This window comes from Ranitomeya variabilis, chromosome 4 (assembly GCF_051348905.1).
Source record: "Ranitomeya variabilis isolate aRanVar5 chromosome 4, aRanVar5.hap1, whole genome shotgun sequence".
NCBI lineage: Eukaryota > Metazoa > Chordata > Amphibia > Anura > Dendrobatidae > Ranitomeya > Ranitomeya variabilis.
The window spans coordinates 262,315,266-262,333,695 of record NC_135235.1 but is presented as its reverse complement, the minus strand read 5'-3'; the positions used below and the strand labels follow the sequence as shown (position 1 = coordinate 262,333,695).

General features: G+C 46.7%; 1 protein-coding gene across 1 annotated transcript in view; it reads left to right on the top strand.

The window, feature by feature from the left end:
* The window catches only part of LOC143764281 (indolethylamine N-methyltransferase-like), a 54,229-nt gene extending 36,643 nt beyond the window's left edge, over positions 1–17,586 (top strand). The window contains exons 3-4 of the mRNA XM_077249712.1: positions 16,007–17,037; positions 17,528–17,586. Coding sequence (XP_077105827.1) covers positions 16,007–16,430 — 424 coding nt within the window. The 3' untranslated portion in view covers positions 16,431–17,037; positions 17,528–17,586. The remainder of the gene's footprint in view (positions 1–16,006; positions 17,038–17,527) is intronic.
* Positions 17,587–18,430: the final 844 nt, after the last annotated feature.

The following is an 18,430-nucleotide window of genomic DNA, read 5'->3' as shown; positions in this document are numbered from 1 at the left end:
GATTGTAGTTAGGTGAGTTGTGACGACTGGAGAAAGAGACTAGAGGAGGTGTGAGGGAATGGGGTCGGTGGTGCATGTAGTCAGACGAGAAGAGGAGAGGAGCCTGGAGATGACTTCTTCTGTGATGGGATCAAATGTGGAGAGTGAGCCAGGGGAAATGCAGGGACGGATGGGAGTCACTGAACTTGGTGATTGGGAGCGGATTTCCTGACAGATATTGTCTATTTTCTCTATGAAGTGGGAGGCCAGGTCATCAGCACAAATGTCTGTGATAGGGGCTTGTGCTTTAGGCCTGCGGAGGGAGTGAAGGGTGTCAAAAGTTTCTTGGAGTTGGTGGATAGTGAGGAGTCAAGTAGGTCTGTTTGGCGAGGTGAAGGGCAGAGTTATAGGTACTTAACATAAACTTGAAGCATATGAAGTCTACTGTTGTGCGTGTTTTCCTCCATAAGCGTTCAACACACCTGGAGCATCGCTGGAGAAATCGGGTTTGCAATGTGAGCCAGGGCTGTTTCACTCTGTGTTTGGAGTTTCTGAGGGTGAGGGGAGCTACTTGGTCAAGGGTGCTTCTAAGAGTGTCATTGAAGTGAAGTACAGCCAGATCAGGACAGGAAAAAGAAGAGATTGGGGACAATGATGAGTGTAGGGAGTCTGAAAGTGTATGAGGGTTAATGGCATGTAGATTTCTGAATGTATGGTAGGTAGGAGTGTGCTGGCGTGCGCGAGGATTTGTAAGTGTGAAGGAGTGAATGTTGTGGTCAGAGAGGGGAAGCGATGTTATCTAGGTAGGAGATTGAGCAGAGCTGGACAAAGACCAGGTCCATGATGTTACCGTTAGGGTTGAGCGAAACGGATCAGTCAATTTCATAAATCGCTGACTTTCGACAAAGTCGGGTTTCGTGAAATCCGAGCCGATCCCAGTGTGGGAATGGCCATGCGGTCGGCGATCTTCGCGCCAAAGTCGCGTTTTATATGACGCGTTCAGCACCATTTCTCAGCCAATGAAGGTGGACGCAGAGTGTGGGCAGTGTGATGACATAGGTCTCAGTCCCCACCATCTTAGAGAAGGGCATTACAGTGATTGGCTTGCTTTCAGCGGCGTCACAGGGGCTATAAAGGGGCGTGCACGCCGACCGCCATCTTACTTCTGCCGATCATAGCATAGGGAGAGGTTGCTGCAGCTTCGTCAGAAGAAGGGATAGCGTTAGGGAGGGAAGATTAACCCCCAAACTGCTTGTGCTGTAGCGGTTTCCACTGTCCAACACCACCTTTTCTTTGCAGGGACAGTGGAGGCTAGATTTCTGTGCATCAGCTCTGTAGCTTATAAGGCTCCCTGATAGCTGCATTGCTGTTTGTACGCCGCTGTGCAAACCAACTGCTTTTTTCAAAGCAAAAATCCTGTTGCTCCTTTCTGACCCGTTCTATTGTTTCTTGTTTGTCCACACTTTTGTGTGCAGCAGTCCTTTTTACTGCTGGCTGCCATACTTGTCCTGAGATCATTGTAGGGAGATTGTTATTGTAGCACAGTCCCTTTTTATATGTATATATATATATATATATATATATATATATATATATATATATATATATATATATATATATATCTCTGCTAGCCACTGTCTGCCACTGAAACTGTGTAGTGTAATACAGTGGGCCTGATTTTCCCAGCAGTATCCCACACCTATAAAGGGAAATTTCTATTGCCACTAAGGGCATCTGCATCAGTCCTGTTTGTGGCATATCTGTCAGCCACTTTCAGACACTGAAACTGTGTAGTCTAATACAGTGGGCCTGATTTTCCCAGCAGTCTCCCACACCTATAAAGGGAAATTTCTATTGCCACTAAGGGCATCTGCGTCAGTCCTGTTAATGGCATATCTGCCAGCCACTTTCTGACACAGAAACTGTGTAGTGTATTACAGTGGGCCTGATTTTCCCAGCAGTCTCCCACACCTATAAAGGGATATTTCTATTGCCACTAAGGGCATCTGCGTCAGTCCTGTTTGTGGCAAATCTGTCAGCCACTTTCAGACACTGAAACTGTGTAGTGTAATACAGTGGGCCTATTTTTCCCAGCAGTCTCCCACACCCATAAAGGGAAATTTCTATTGCCACTAAGGGCATCTGTGTCACTCCTGTTTGTGGTATATCTGTCAGCCACTTTCTGACACAGAAACTGTGTAGTGTAATACAGTGGGCCTGATTTTCCCAGCAGTCTCCCACACCTATGAAGGGAAATTTCTATTGCCACTAAGGGCATCTGCGTCAGTCCTGTTTGTTGCATATCTGTCAGCAACTTTCAGACACTGAAACTGTGTAGTGTAATACATTGGGCCTGATTTTCCCAGCAGTCTCCCACACCTATAAAGGGAAATTTCCATTGCCGCGAAGGGCATCTGCATCTGTTCTGATTGTAGCATATCTGTCAGCCACTTTCTGACACTGAAACTGTGTAGTGTAATACAGTGGGCCTGATTTTCCCAGCAGTCTCCCACACATAAAAAGGGAAATTTCTATTGCCACTAAGGGCATCTGCATCAGTCCTGTTTGTGGCATATCTGTCAGCCACTTTCAGACACTGAAACTGTGTAGTGTAATACAGTGGGCCTGATTTTCCCAGCAGTCTCCCACACCTATAAAGGGCAATTTCTATTGCCACTAAGGGCATCTGCGTCAGTCCTGTTTTTGGCATATCTGTCAGCCACTTTCTGGCACTGAAACTGTGTAGTGTAATACAGTGGGCCTGATTTTCCCAGCAGTCTCCCACACCTATAAAGGGCAATTTCTATTGCCACTAAGGGCATCTGCATCAGTCCTGTTTGTGGCATATCTGTCAGCCACTTTCAGACACTGAAACTGTGTAGTGTAATACAGTGGGCCTGATTTTCCCAGCAGTCTCCCACACCTATAAAGGGCAATTTCTATTGCCACTAAGGGCATCTGCGTCAGTCCTGTTTTTGGCATATCTGTCAGCCACTTTCTGGCACTGAAACTGTGTAGTGTAATACAGTGGTCCTGATTTTCCCAGCAGTCTCCCACACCTATAAAGGGAAATTTCTATTGCCACTAAGGGCATCTGCGTCAGTCCTGTTTGTGGCATATCTGTCAGCCACTTTCAGACACTGAAACTGTGTAGTGTAATACAGTGGGCCTGATTTTCGCAGCAGTCTCCCACACCTATAAAGGGAAATTTCTATTGCCACTAAGGGTATCTGCATCAGTCCTGTTTGTGGCATATCTGTCAGCCACTTTCTGACACTGAAACTGTGTAGTGTAATACAGTGGGCCTGATTTTCCCAGCAGTCTCCCACACCTATAAATGGAAATTTCTATTGCCGCTAAGGGCATCTGCGTCTGTCCTGATTGTACAATATCTGTCAGCCACTTTCAGACACTGAAACTGTGTAGTGTAAGGCCGGTTTCACACATCAGTGGCTCCGGTACGTGAGGTGACAGTTTCCTCACGTACCGGAGACACTGACACACGTAGACCCATAAAAATCAATGCATCTGTTCAGATGTCATTGATTTTTTGCGGACCGTGTCTCCGTGTGCCAAACACGGAGACATGTCAGTGTTCGTGGGAGCGCACGTTTTACACGGACCCAATAGAGTCAATGGGTCCGCGTAAAACACGGACCTCACACGGACATTCTCCGTCTGGGGTCCGTGTGCGTGCAGGAGACAGCGCTACAGTAAGCGCTGTCCCCCCCACATGGTGCTGAAGCCGGTATTCATATATTCTCTACAGCAGCGTTTGCTGTAGAGAAAATATGAAGAATAGTGTTTAAAATAAAGATCCATGTGTCCGCCGCCCCCCCACCCCCTGTGCGCCCCCCCGCTGGTCAGAAAATACTTACCCGCTCCCTCGCTCCTTCCTGGTCTGGCCGCGGCTTACTGTATGCGGTCACGTGGGGCCGATCATTTACAATCATGAATAGTCGGCTCCGCCCCTATGGGAGGTGGAGCCACATAGTCATGACTGTAAATGATCGGCCCCACGTGACCGCATGCAGGAGAAGCCGCGGCCAGACCAGGAAGGAGCGAGGGAGCGGGTAAGTATTTTCTGACCAGCGGGGGGGCGCACAGGGGGTGGGGGGGCGGCGGACACATGGATCTTTATTTTAAACACTGTTCTTCATATTTTCTCTGCAGCAAACGCTGCTGGAGAGAAGATATGAATCGCGGCTTCAGCATGATGCAGAGTGGGTACCACACGCTCCGTGTGGTACCCACTCGCCATACGGGCGGCACACGTGTGCCGCACGTATGGCCTCCGTGAGTTCCCAGGCACACGGACATGGATAACTCCGGTACCGATTTATTCCGGTACCGGAATTATCTGGACGTGTGGGACAGCCCTAATACAGTGGGCCTGATATTCCCAGCAGTTTCCCACACCTATTAAGGGAAATTTCTATTGCCACTAAGGGCATCTGCATCAGTCCTCTTTGTGGCATATCTGCCAGCCACTTTCTGACACTGAAACTGTGTAGTGTAATACAGTGGGCCCGATTTCCCCAGCAGTCTCCCACACTTATGAAGGGAAATTTCTATTGCCACTAAGGGCATCTGCGTCAGTCCTGTTTGTTGCTTATCTGTCAGCAACTTTCAGACACTGAAACTGTGTAGTGTAATACAGTGGGCCTGATTTTCCCAGCAGTCTCCCACACCTATAAAGGGAAATTTCTATTGCCACAAAGGGCATCTGCATCAGTCCTGTTTGTGGCATATCTGTCAGCCACTTTCTGACACTGAAACTGTGTAGTGTAATACAGTGGGCCTGATTTTCCCAGCAGTCTCCCACACCTATAAAGGGAAATTTCTATTGCCACTAAGGGCATCTGCATCAGTCCTGTTTGTGGCATATCTGTCAGCCACTTTCTGACACTGAAACTGTGTAGTGTAATACAGTGGGCCTGATTTTCCCAGCAGTCTCCCACACCTATAAAGGGAAATTTCTATTGCCGCGAAGGGCATCTGCATCTGTCCTGATTGTAGCATATCTGTCAGCCACTTTCAGACACTGAAACTGTGTAGTGTAATACAGTGGGCCTGATTTTCCCAGCAGTTTCCCACACCTATTAAGGGAAATTTCTATTGCCACTAAGGGCATCTGCATCAGTCCTCTTTGTGGCATATCTGCCAGCCACTTTCTGACACTGAAACTGTGTAGTGCAATACAGTGGGCCTGATTTTCCCAGCAGTCTCCCACACCTATAAAGGGAAATTTCTATTGCCACTAAGGGCATCTGCGTCAGTCCTGTTTGTGGCATATCTGCCAGCCACTTTCTGACACTGAAACTGTGTAGTGTAATACAGTGGGCCTGATTTTCCAAGCAGTCTCCCACACCTATAAAGGGAGATTTAGATTCACAACAAGTTTACGTACACCTTTTACCTGGTTTTATTGTACCATATAACGGTTCTTAGTTTGGTTACATTTTTCCAAGAATGAGGAAGTCTGGTGGAAGAGGTCGTGGCCATGGGCGGTCATTGCCAGCTGGTAATGATGGTAGTGGTGGTGGTCGTGGAGCATCAGGTGGTCGTGGCAAAAGCAATATAGCACCTAAGTCTCGAGTTGTTGAGCCAGCGTCATCGTCTGGCTACACAAGGCCTCGAACGCTCTCTTTTCTGGGAGTAGGAGAACCGCTTTTAAAGCCGGAGCAGCAGGAAAAAGTTTTGGCTTTCCTTGCTGCCTCTGCCTCTAGCTCTTTCGCCTCCTCTTCGGAAAGTGCAAAATTTAAAAGCAGCATGTCGTCAGTGGATGCTCCCGGTTAGGAACAAGTCGCTTCCTTGTGTCCTTCACCCAGAACAACAGTGAAGGATGCGTCAGGCGACACAACAGGTTACTCCATGGAGTTCTTTACACATACCGTGCCTGGGTTAGAAAGGGAAATTGTTAACAGGCCATGCCCATTACAAGATAAATCGGACATGGAGTGCACAGATGCACAGCCACAGCTAGATTTTTATGTTGTTCCATTGACTCAGATCACAACATTGCCCTCACAGTGTATTGAGCCAGAATCTGACCCTGATGAGACTATGGAGCCCCATCCCGAACACTATACCACCGGCTTACACGGTGACACAGAGGAAAGTGCACAGGACATAGAAGAGGAGGTGATAGATGACCCAGTTGTTGACCCCGATTGGCAGCCATTGTGGGAACAGGGTGCCGCTGGTAGTAGCTGTGAAATGGAGCAGCAGGCATCAACATCACAACAGCTTTCATCTGGCAGGCCCGTATCTGGCCAAAAACATGTGTCAAAACCAAAAACTGTTGTAGGACAGCGTGGCCATCCGGTTAAAGTAGCACAGTGTGCAATGCCTGAAAAGGTATTCGATAGTAGGAAGAGTGCAGTCTGGCAATTTTTTAACCAAGACCCGAATGATCAGTGCAAAGTGATCTGTAAGAAATGCTCAAGGACCTTTAGCAGAGGTCAGAATGTAAAAAATTTAAATACAACTTGCATGCGCAGACATTTAACCACCATGCACTTGCAAGCCTGGACTAAATACCAAACGTCCTGTAACGTTGTTGCACCCGCTCACAACGAAGCTAGTCAGCAACGCTACATTCCTTCTCTCACTGTAAGCCCACCGTTTTCGACACCACCTGCAGCAAATGTGGAGGTATCGTCGCAAGGCCAAAACAGTCAGGGAATCACCAGGTTCTTGGTAAGAAACACTGTATGTAGGCCAACAGCAAGAATACCATCACCAACCCTCTCTCAGTCTGCCATGTCCACCACCATAGTTCCACCATATGCAGCTCTCCAGTCCAGCTCACCCTACAAGAGACTCTCGTTAGGAAAAGGAAGTACTCATCCTCTCATCCACGTACACAGGGTTTGAACGCTCACATTGCTAGACTAATCTCGTTAGAGATGATGTTCTACCGCTTGGTTGAAAGCTAAGCTTTCAAAGCCCTGATGGCCTTTGCAGTGCCACGCTATGACCTACCCAGTCGACACTTCTTTGCGAGAAAAGCCATCCCAGCCCTCCACCAGCATGTCAAAGACTGCATTGTCCATGCACTCAGGCAATCTGTCAGTAGAAAGGTGCACCTCACAACAGATGTATGGACCAGTTGGCATGGCCAGGGATGTTACGTGTCCATCATGGCACACTGAGTTAATGTGGTGGATGCAGGGTCCACAGAGGACAGCCATATTGGGACAGTTCTGCCTAGCCCACGATCTAGGAAACAGTTGGCTGTAGGCGTTCGCCACCCCTCCTCCTCCTCGTCCTCCAGCAGAAGCGAGAGCTCGTCCACAGACCGCTGTCGCACGACCACTCCATCCGCAGCTGCCAGTGTTGCACACGAGGTGTCCATTACGGAACAGCTAGTGGTAAGCGTCAGCAGGCTGTGTTGGAAATGAAGTGTTTGGGCGACAACAGACACACCGCGGAAGTTCTGTCCGAGTTCTTGCAGCAAGAAACTCAGTCATGGCTGGGCAGTGTACATCTTGAAGCAGGCAAGGTAGTCAGTGATAACGGAAGGAATTTTATGGCTGCCATAGCCCTTTCACAACTGAAACACATTCCTTGCCTGGCTCACACCTTGAACCTGGTGGTGCAGTGTTTCCTGAAAAGTTATCCGGGGTTACCCGCCCTGCTCCTGAAGGTGCGAAGACTTTGCTCGCACATCCGCCCATACACTCCAGCCGTATGCATAACCATCAGCGATCTTTGAAGCTTCCCCAGCACCGCCTAATAATCAACGTTGCAACAAGGTGGAACTCCACACTGCACTTGCTTCAGAGACTGTGTGAACAGAGGCGTGCTGTTATGTATTTGTGGGAGGATACACATACACGGGCAGGCAGTTGGATGGCAGACATGGAGTTGTCAGGTGTGCAGTGGTCGAAGCTACAAGACCTGTGTCATGTCCTTCAGTGTTTTGAGGAATGCACATGCCTGGTTAGTGCAGACGACGCCATCATAAGCATGAGCATCCCCCTAATGCATCTGCTGATGCAAAGTTTGACGCACATAAAGGAGCAGACGTCTGCAGCCGAGGACGAGGGAAGCCTTGATGTCAGTCAACCATTGTCTGCTCGGGGAAGTCTCCTGGACGAGGTGGCGGATGAAGAGGAGGAGGACAAGGAGGATGATGGGGATGAATATTTATGGGAGGAGGAAGCTTCTCAGGGGGCAATAGAAACTGGTGGCGTTGCAAGGTCAGGTACAGGGTTTTTGAGGGAGACAAGTGATGTTGATTTGCCAGAAAGTGCTCCTCAACCCAGCACAAGCAGTGAATTGACACCTGGAACATTGGCCCACATGGCGGATTATAGCTTGCGTATCCTAAAAAGGGACCCCCGCATTATCAAAATGATGACCGATGACGATTACTGGTTGGCCTGCCTCCTGGATCCACGCTATAAAGGGAAATTGCAAAATATCATGCCACATGAGAACCTTGAGCAAATATTGGCTACCAAACAAGCAACTCTTGTAGACCGCTTGGTTCAGGCATTCCCAGCACACAGCGGCAGTGATGGTTCTCACACGAGCTGCAGGGGGCAACATGGCAGAGGTGTTAGAAGTGCACAAATCAGAAGTGGCGTTGGACAGAGGGGTTTTATGACCAGGTTGTGGAGTGATTTTGCAATGACCGCAGACACGACAGGTACTGCAGCATCAATTCAAAGTGACAGGAGACAACATTTGTCCAGTATGGTTACTAACTATTTTTCCTACCTTATCGATGTTCTCCCTCACACTTCATTCCCATTTGAATACTGGGCATCCAAAATAGACACCTGGCCTGAATTGGCAGAATATGCTTTACAGGAGCTTGCTTTCCCAGCTGCTAGTGTGCTATCAGAAAGAGTATTCAGTGCTGCTGGTTCAATACTGACCAAAAAAAGGACTCATCTGGCTACCCAAAATGTTGATGATCTAACCTTCATTAAAATGAACCAATCATGAATTCCTAATTATTTTGCCCCACCTTTCCCTGCTGACACCTAGCTTTCCTGTAAAAAGGTCTTGCTTTTGGACTCGTCTTGCTGACTGCTCCAATTTCTCCATTTGCAGCTGCTGTATGTTCACCATAGGCCATTTTTACACCTCCCTAAATGGGCTGACTCCCCCCACAGGGCCGTTGTCACCACTTGGCGCAAGCACCCGTGCGAGTGCCGTTTGGCTGAACAGGTGGGTGTGCCCACTTTTGGGCGACGGCACTGGCACAGGGTCCCTCATAGTACAATGAAGTGTCTCTGGCGGTGGTGGTGCACACCCAACGTCAGACACACCATCGTAACATGAGGGGCCCTGGGCCAGTACCGCCGCCCACGAGAGAGTGTTCCCCCCCCAGCTCAAACAGTGCTCTACCACTTGCAAAATTACTTCTCACTGCTCCACCACTGTTTAGTCTGTGCTGTTAAATCCTTCAATGGCACTGCCAATACCAATTTGTTGACATGATTGATGCTAGTAAAAATATTCAGGGGCCCTGTCCTACATTTACACCAGTTAATACTTTGCGCCAACTACCACTGTCTGCAATTCAGCAGAGGAGCCCACCCCTGTACCTAGGTATGCCACCTGTTTATTTGTGAATTTTTTTTTTTGCCAGACATTAACCTCACTTTATTATTTTGGCCTACTAACTGTGTCTGACACTCCTTACAGTTGTCCTCCACTGAACAAAGCTAGGCCGCCTGCGTACGCCTGTAACCTATTTTTAACTGCATTTTGCCTATTACTTTTTTGGCCCTACTAACTGTGTCTGCCCCTCGGTGCAATCGTGCTCCACTGAACACACCAATGCTACCTGTGTACCCCTGTAACCTATTTAAACCTGCACAGAGCCTACTTTTTTATTTTAGGCCTAGTAAGACTGTGCCACTCCTTCCAATTGTCCTCCGCTGACCACACCAATGCTGCCTGTGTACCCCTGTAACCTATTTAAACCTGCATAGCGCCTACTTTTTTATTTTAGGCCTAGTAAGTCTGTCTGCGGTCCCTCCTTGCAATCATCCTCTGCTCACCACACCAATTCTGCCTGTGTACCCCTGTAACCTATTTAAACCTGCAAAGAGCCTACTTTTTTATTTTAGGCCTAGTAAGTCTGCACCACTCCTTCCAATTGTCCTCCGCTGACCACACCAATGCTGCCTGTGTGCCCATGTAACCTATTTAAACCTGCACAGAGCCTACTTTTTTATTTTAGGCCTAGTAAGTCTGCGCCACTCCTTCCAATTGTCCTCCGCTGACCACACCAATGCTGCCTGTGTACCCCTGTAACCTATTTAAAATTGCATAAAGCCTACTTTTTTATTTTAGGCCTAGTAAGTCTGCGCCACTCCTTCCAATTGTCCTCCGCTGACCACACTAATGCTGCCTGTGTACCCCTGTAACCTATTTAAACCTGCATAGCCTACTTTTTTATTTTAGGGATAGTAAGTAGTGTTGAGCATTCCGATACTGCAAATATCGAGTATCGGCCAATATTCGCTGTATCGGAATTCCGATACCGAGTTCCGATATTTTTGTGATATCGGAAATCGGAATCGGAAGTTCCCAGTGTGTGGTTCCCAGGGTCTGGAGGAGTGGAGACTCTCCTTCAGGCCCTGGGATCCATATTCATGTAAAAAATAAAGAATAAAAATAAAATATATGGATATACTCACCCCTCCGGCGGACCCTGGACCTTAGCGGTGTAACCGGCAGCCTCCGTTCCTAAGAATGCAGTGAGTGTAGGGCCTGCGATGTCGTCGCGACTTGTGATTGGTCGCGTGAGCGGTCACACGACCAATCACAAGCCGCGACGTCATTGAAGGTCCTTCACTCTGCATTCTTAGGAACGGAGGCAGACGCTTGCAGAGGTGACAGCTAGGGGCCGTCCGAGGGTGAGTATATCCATATTTTTTATTTTTATTCTTTATTTTTTACATGAATATGGATCCCAGGGCCTGAAGGAGCATTTCCTCTCCTTCAGACTCTGGGAACCATCCAGGATTCCTTCCGATATTTGTGTAAGTCTGTCTGCGGTCCCTCCTTGCAATCATCCTCCTCTGACCACACCAATGCTGCCTGTGTACCCCTGTAACCTATTTAAACCTGCATAGAGCCTACTTTTTTATTTTAGGCCTAGTAAGTCTGTCTGCGGTCCCTCCTTGCAATCGTCCTCCGCTGACCACACCAATGCTGCCTGTGTACCCCTGTAACCTATTTAAACCTGCAGAGAGCCTACTTTTTTATTTTAGGCCTAGTAAGTATGCGCCACTCCATCCAATTGTCCTCCGCTGACTACACCAATGCTGCCTGTGTACCCCTGTAACCTTTTTTAAACTGCATTGAGCCAACTTTTTTAAGGCCTACTACCTGTGTCTGTCTGCACCACTCAATACAGCTGTCCTCCTCTGAAAAAAGCTGAGCTTCAATTGTCAGGTTTTCAGCCTATAGGAATTTGAACTGCATTGGGGCTACTAGTTTGGTTGGGCCTACTAACGGTGTCTGCCGCTCCTTGGTGTTCTCCAGGTTTTTTTTCCTGAGCTTCAATCTTCTGGCTTTCGGCCTATATGTTTAATATGAAACTGTATTTGGGATACTAGTTTGGTTGGGCCTACTAACGGTGTCTGCCGCTCCTTGCTTTTCTCCTCCACTGAACAAAGCTGAGCTTCAATCTTCAGGCTTTCGGCCTATATTTACAAATTTTAAACTGCATTTGGCCTACTAGTTTGGTTGGGCCCTACTAACGGTGTCTGCCGCTCCTTGCTTTTCTCCTCCACTGAACAAAGCTGAGCTTCAATCTTCAGGCTTTCGGCATAGATTTACAAATTTTAAACTGCATTTGGCCTACTAGTTTGGTTGGGGCCTACTAACGGTGTCTGCCGCTCCTTCGTGTTCTCCAGGTTTTTTTTCCTGAGCTTCAATCTTCTGGCTTTCGGCCTATATGTTTAATATGAAACTGTATTTGGGATACTAGTTTGGTTGGGCCTACTAACGGTGTCTGCCGCTCCTTGCTTTTCTCCTCCACTGAACAAAGCTGAGCTTCAATCTTCAGGCTTTCGGCCTATATTTACAAATTTTAAACTGCATTTGGCCTACTAGTTTGGTTGGGCCCTACTAACGGTGTCTGCCGCTCCTTGCTTTTCTCCTCCACTGAACAAAGCTGAGCTTCAATCTTCAGGCTTTCGGCATAGATTTACAAATTTTAAACTGCATTTGGCCTACTAGTTTGGTTGGGGCCTACTAACGGTGTCTGCCGCTCCTTCGTGTTCTCCAGGTTTTTTTTCCTGAGCTTCAATCTTCTGGCTTTCAGCCTATATTTTTAAATATGAAACTGCATTTGGGATACTAGTTTGGTTGGGCCTACTAACGGTGTCTGCCGCTCGTTGCTTTTCTCCTCCACTGAACAAAGCTGAGCTTCAATCTTCAGGCTTTCGGCCTATATTTACAAATTTTAAACTGGATTTGGCCTACTAGTTTGGTTGGGCCCTACTAACGGTGTCTGCCGCTCCTTGCTTTTCTCCTCCACTGAACAAAGCTGAGCTTCAATTTCAGGCTTTCGGCCTACATTTACAAATTTTAAACTGCATTTGGCCTACTAGTTTGGTAGGGCCCTACTAACGGTGTCTGCCACTCCTTGTTTTTCTCCTCCACTGAACAAAGCTGACCTTCAATCTTCAGGCTTTCGGCCTATATTTACAAATTTTAAACTGCATTTGGCCTACTAGTTTGGTTGGGCCCTAGTAACGGTGTCTGCCGCTCCTTGCTGTTCTCCTCCACTGAACAAAGCTGAGCTTCAATCTTCAGGCTTTCGGCCTATATTTACAAATTTTAAACTGCATTTGGCCTACTAGTTTGGTTGGGCCCTACTAACGGTGTCTGCCACTCCTTGCTTTTCTCCTCCACTGAACAAAGCTGAGCTTCAATCTTCAGGCTTTCGGCCTATATTTACAAATTTTAAACTGCATTTGGCCTACTAGTTTGGTTGGGCCTACTAACTGTGTCTGCCTCTCATTACAGTTGTCCTCCACTGAACAAAGCAATGCCGCCTGGTTAGTCCTCTTACTAATTTTCAACTGCATTTAGCTCACTTTATTATTTATGCCTATATCTGTGTTTCCTCCTCATCCTGCCCATTGCCCAGCCAGTGCTACATGAGTCTGCTGGTACATTGACCCAGACCACTACATTCCCCTTGCACTCTACACAGCCAGAATCTGACCCTGCTGAAATTCATGTTCCCCTTCCCGCATACTATACCACCTTACACGGGGACAAAGAGGAAGGCGCAGATGAAAGTGCAGGTTCCTTCATCAGGTGGGGAGGGCATACTCATTGGCGACGTCACTGTCACAGGGCCCCTCATAACACGCCAAAGTGTCTCTGCCGGTGGGAGGCGCCCCGCCATCAAACACAACGCCGTACTTTGAGGGGCCCTGTGCAAGTGCCATTGCGAATGAGTGGGCCCCCTGCTTGCTCAGGATCACAGCACTTGTAAAGTTGAAATACTGACCTCTCCCTGCTCCACCGCCGTGACGTAGTCCGCATTTCCTGGGCCAACGAAAAACTTGACCCAGCCCTACCCCCACAACTTTAGCCAAATGACCCCCAATTTTCAATGCCTAACTATTATTATAAGGTAAATTAAGATTCACAAGCTTAAGTGACACGAATTGATGTTTTTTACATTAAAATGGGCACTGTAGGTGTTTTCCTGTCCTCCACTCACTGCGGACTTTGCTTCCCCATTGACTTACATTGGGTTTCATGTTTCGGTCAATCCTGACTTTGCGCGATAATCGGCCGATTTCACTCGACTCGACTTTTGACAAAGTCGGGTTTCGCAAAACCCGACACGATACTAAAAAATTAAAAGTCGGTGGTATTATAGTCCCTTACTGCCTATGGCTTCTTAGCAAGTTCCTCTCAGTTATCTCTGTCCTTTATTGAAGTGGGACACAAACCCATATGACAGGTGACTCAAGCTTTTTTACAGGATCTCTATCATGACCCGGGCTCTATGTGTCACTGTGTCTCTTTGGTGTTAGGGCGGACAAGTTACGTGTAGTCTAGCTGTCCTACCGGTTTCTGCTGTGCCTTCTAGAGTATGACACAACCTAGGTCTTCCGGTTACCGGTATCTGTGCTCAATCAGGGAGGTAGCCCAATTACTGCTATTCTTCCCTGTTGTCACTCTCCTGTGCTTTTCTCTCCGGCACGTTTGCTACAAGCTGTTCTTCCTTCTGTATCACACTATATAGGGGCTACAGCACCTCAGGCTGTACGGCCCCTCCCCTGTTCTTCTGCCTCAGACTGCCCCAGTCTTCTGTCAGACACCAACTAACTAACTCTTCCTAACTGCCTAGCAACTAACTCCTCCTTCCAACCAAAGAGGGAGCAGCTCCCCTGATTTTGGGTGTAGAGCTCCCCCTTCTGGCCTGAAGTCAGAATGGTGTTGTATGTGCTAATTACCTGTTATAGGAAATCCTCCATCGCTTCCAAGTGTGACATCACTCTCCCCATGAGGAAAGCAATGCCACTGTTACAACCAGGACCTTGGGGCGTTACAAATACAGTCTGCATAGCAAACACAAATCTGGACTATAGGGTCATGGATTTCTTCTCATGCACTTCCTCCAATGTGGTGACATGGTACAAAGTACAAGGTGCCCTGGAGGTATCTATATTGGGGAAACCATGCAAAAACTACAAACAAGGATAAACCTACACTGATACACAATCAGGAATGAAATGGACACGACTGTGGGAAAACATTTCTCTTTACCGGGACACTGTATGACAGATTTAAAAGTCTTAATCCTAAAAGGTCATTTTAAGGACGACAGGGAGAAAACAATTTGAGCATTCAAACTGATGTAGATGTTTAATTATTTGACACCAGGACTCGATGTAACACTAGTTTTTAATTATGACTCACTAAATGGACACAATTCACAGTTCCACCAGACGAACTCCTGATAACTAAGAATATTCCCATCGCCTCTCCGTTTGTAACAAAATGCCTAATTTGATTTCCTTGGCTTAGGGTACCGTCACACATTGAAATTTCCATCGCTACGACGTTACGATTCGTGACGTTCTAGCGATATCGTTACGATATCGCTGTGTGTGACACGCTACTGCGATCAGACACCCTGCTGAGAATCGTACGTCGTAGCAGATCGTTTGGAACTTTCTTTCGTCGCTTGATCACCCGCTGACATCGCTGGATCATTGTGTGTGACAGCGATCCAGCGATGTCTTCGCTTGTAACCAGGGTAAACATCGGGTAACTAAGCGCAGGGCCGCGCTTAGTAACCCGATGTTTACCCTGGTTACAAGCGTAAACGTAAAAAAACAAACCGTACATACTCACCCGTCTGTGTCCTTCAGGTCCCTTGCCGTCTGCTTCCTGCTCTGAGTGCCGGCCGGAAAGTGAGAGCAGAGCGCAGCGGTGCTGCGATCTGCTCTCACTGTACGGCTGCACTCAGAGCAGGAAGCAGACGGCAAGGGACCTGAAGGACACCGACGGGTGAGTATGTACTGTTTGTTTTTTTACGTTTACGCTGGTAACCAGGGTAAACATCGGGTTACTAAGCGCGGCCCTGCGCTTAGTTACCCGATGTTTACCCTGGTTACCCGGGGACTTCGGCATCGCTCCAGTGCCGTGATTGCAATGTGTGACCGCAGTCTACGACGCTGGAGCGATGATCATACGATCGCTGCGACGTCACGGATCGTGCCGTCGCAGCGATGAAAATTTCAATGTGTGACGGTACCCTTACCTTTAGGAGGAATCATCCATCCCACCTCATGGATAAATGTCCTGCTGTAATATCTCTTAAATAAGGTGCCTTTTTCTTCTAAATTCATTTGTAATCCTGCCTGAAGAAGGAGCATTTGTGCTATGAAAGCTTGCAAACATATATTCACACACAACTGGAAGTCAATGATTCAGTTCTAACCACTGAACTGTAATGCCATCCTGTTCAATATTGACTACGGTACAATTATTTTCATCGTTTTCCCATTTCTTTCAGTGATCAGTTACAGGACAAAGCAAAAAAAGTGCGAACAGCCCTTCAACATGTTGTGAAGTGCAACCTCGAGAAAGAAGATATGATGGATCCGATCGTCTTACCACCAGCCGATTGTGTCATCAGTGGTTGGCTCCTAGATGTTATAAGCAAAGATCAGAATGATTACATGAGATATCTCAGGAAGTTCTCTTCATTGTTGAAACCTGGAGGACACATAATATTAATGGGTTGTTTAGAGATGTCATATTTCACAGTGGGGAAACACAAGTTCCATGGTATCAATTATGATGAGGATTTTGCCAGGAAAGCTCTAGTTGGAGAAGGTTTTATCATTGACCGCTGTAAGATTAAAAAGATAACGGATGTGAGTGACCACACTGATTGTAAAGCCCTTATATTCATTGCAGCTCACAAAGAGAAGTAGGTCTGAGATCACAAATTGAGTCTCCATGTCAAATTTATATGTAAAACTTAAACACTGTTAATATCCTTAATCTGAGTCTATAAAAATATAATTCTTCTTTCCTTATTATAAAAAGTGTTGGCATCATGTATCACTGGGGAAAAATCAAATATAAGGTGAAAAAACTGTTAAGCATTAGTGATGAGCGAATATACTCGTTACTCAAGATTTCCCGAGCAAGCTCGGGTGACCTCCGAGTATTTTTAGTGTTAGGAGATTTACTTTTCCTCACCGCGGCTGAATGATTTACATCTTTTAGCCAGCTTGATTACTTGTGGGGATTCCCTAGCAACCAGGCAACTCCCACATGTACTTATGCTGGCTAACAGATGTAAATCATTCAGCTGCGGCGATGAAAACTAAATCTCCGAGCACTAAAAAATACTCGGAGGTCACCCGAGCGTGCTCGGGAAATTTCGAGTAACGAGTATATTCACTCATCACTATTGAGCATCTATTCCCTCTCATGTCTTCCACAAAGGAATTGGATCTTTAAAGGGAACCTGTCACCCCCAAAATCGAAGGTGAGCTAAGCCCACCGGCATCAGGGGCTTATCTACAGAATGCTGTAGATAAGCCCCTGATGTATCCTGAAAGATGAGAAAAAGAGGTTAGATTATACTCACCCAGGGGCGGTCCCGCTGCGGTTCTCCCATCTTCTTATGATGACATCCTCTTCTTGTCTTCACGCTGCAGCTCCGGCACAGGCATACTTTGTCTGCCCTGTTGAGGCGCCAGGAAAGGTCAGAGAGGCCCGGTGCCTGTGCACTGCAGTACTTTGCTCTGCCCTCAACAGGGCAGGCAAAGTACGCCTGCGCCGGAGCCGCAGCGTGAAGACAAGAAGAGGACGTCATTGTAAGAAGTTTGGAGGCCCCGGACCGGACCGCGATGCCCATCGGACCAGAACCGCAGCGGGACCGCCCTTGGGTGAATATAATCTGACCCCTTTTTCTCATCTTTCAGGATACATCGGGGACTTATCTACAGCATTACAGAATGCTGTATATAAGCCCCTGATGCCGGTGGGCTTAGCTCACCTTCGATTTTGGGGGTGACAGGTTCCTTTTAATATTATAAGTGAACACAATAAAGTCATTATAAAGCGACTGATGTCTGATTTGCGTGTTTGTGTCTTTTATTTACCAAGATAAAATTTCTGACACTAGCTCTATGTTTTAAAAAAATTGATTTATAAGCAATGATCACTTTAATTGTGATGAACCACATGCTAAATACAAGCAGTAGCAAAAATCAGGTCAGATTAATTAGATTTTTGACAGATACAGTATCTGCTTTTAATCAGCATCTTGTGACATGAAATTGTGTCTATTATTACTTAAACATCGCCAGATACCAGGAAAACATACTGGATCGTGAATTTGGAAACTTGAGACCTCCGGGAAATAAATATTAGAATGGATGGGATTTTTCATCATTAACCCCTTCACCCCCAAGGGTGGTTTGCACGTTAATGACCGGGCCAATTTTTACAATTCTGACCACTGTCCCTTTATGAGGTTATAACTCTTGAACGCTTCAACGGATCTTGGCGATTCTGACATTGTTTTCTCGTGACATATTGTACTTCATGATAGTGGTAAAATTTCTTTGATATTACCTGCGTTTATTTGCAAAAAAAATGGAAATTTGGCAAAAATTTTGAAAATTTTGCAATTTTCCAACTTTGAATTTTTATGCCCTTAAATCACAGAGACTTGTCACACAAAATACTTAATAAGTAACATTTCCCACATGTCTACTTTACATCAGCACAATTTTGGAACCAAAATTTTTTTTTGTTAGGGAGTTATAAGGGTTAAAAGTTGACCAGCAATTTCTCATTTTTACAACCCCATTTTTTTTTAGGGACCACATCTCATTTGAAGTCATTTTGAGGGGTCTATATGATAGAAAATACCCATGTGTGACACCATTCTAAAAACTGCACCCCTCTAGGTGCT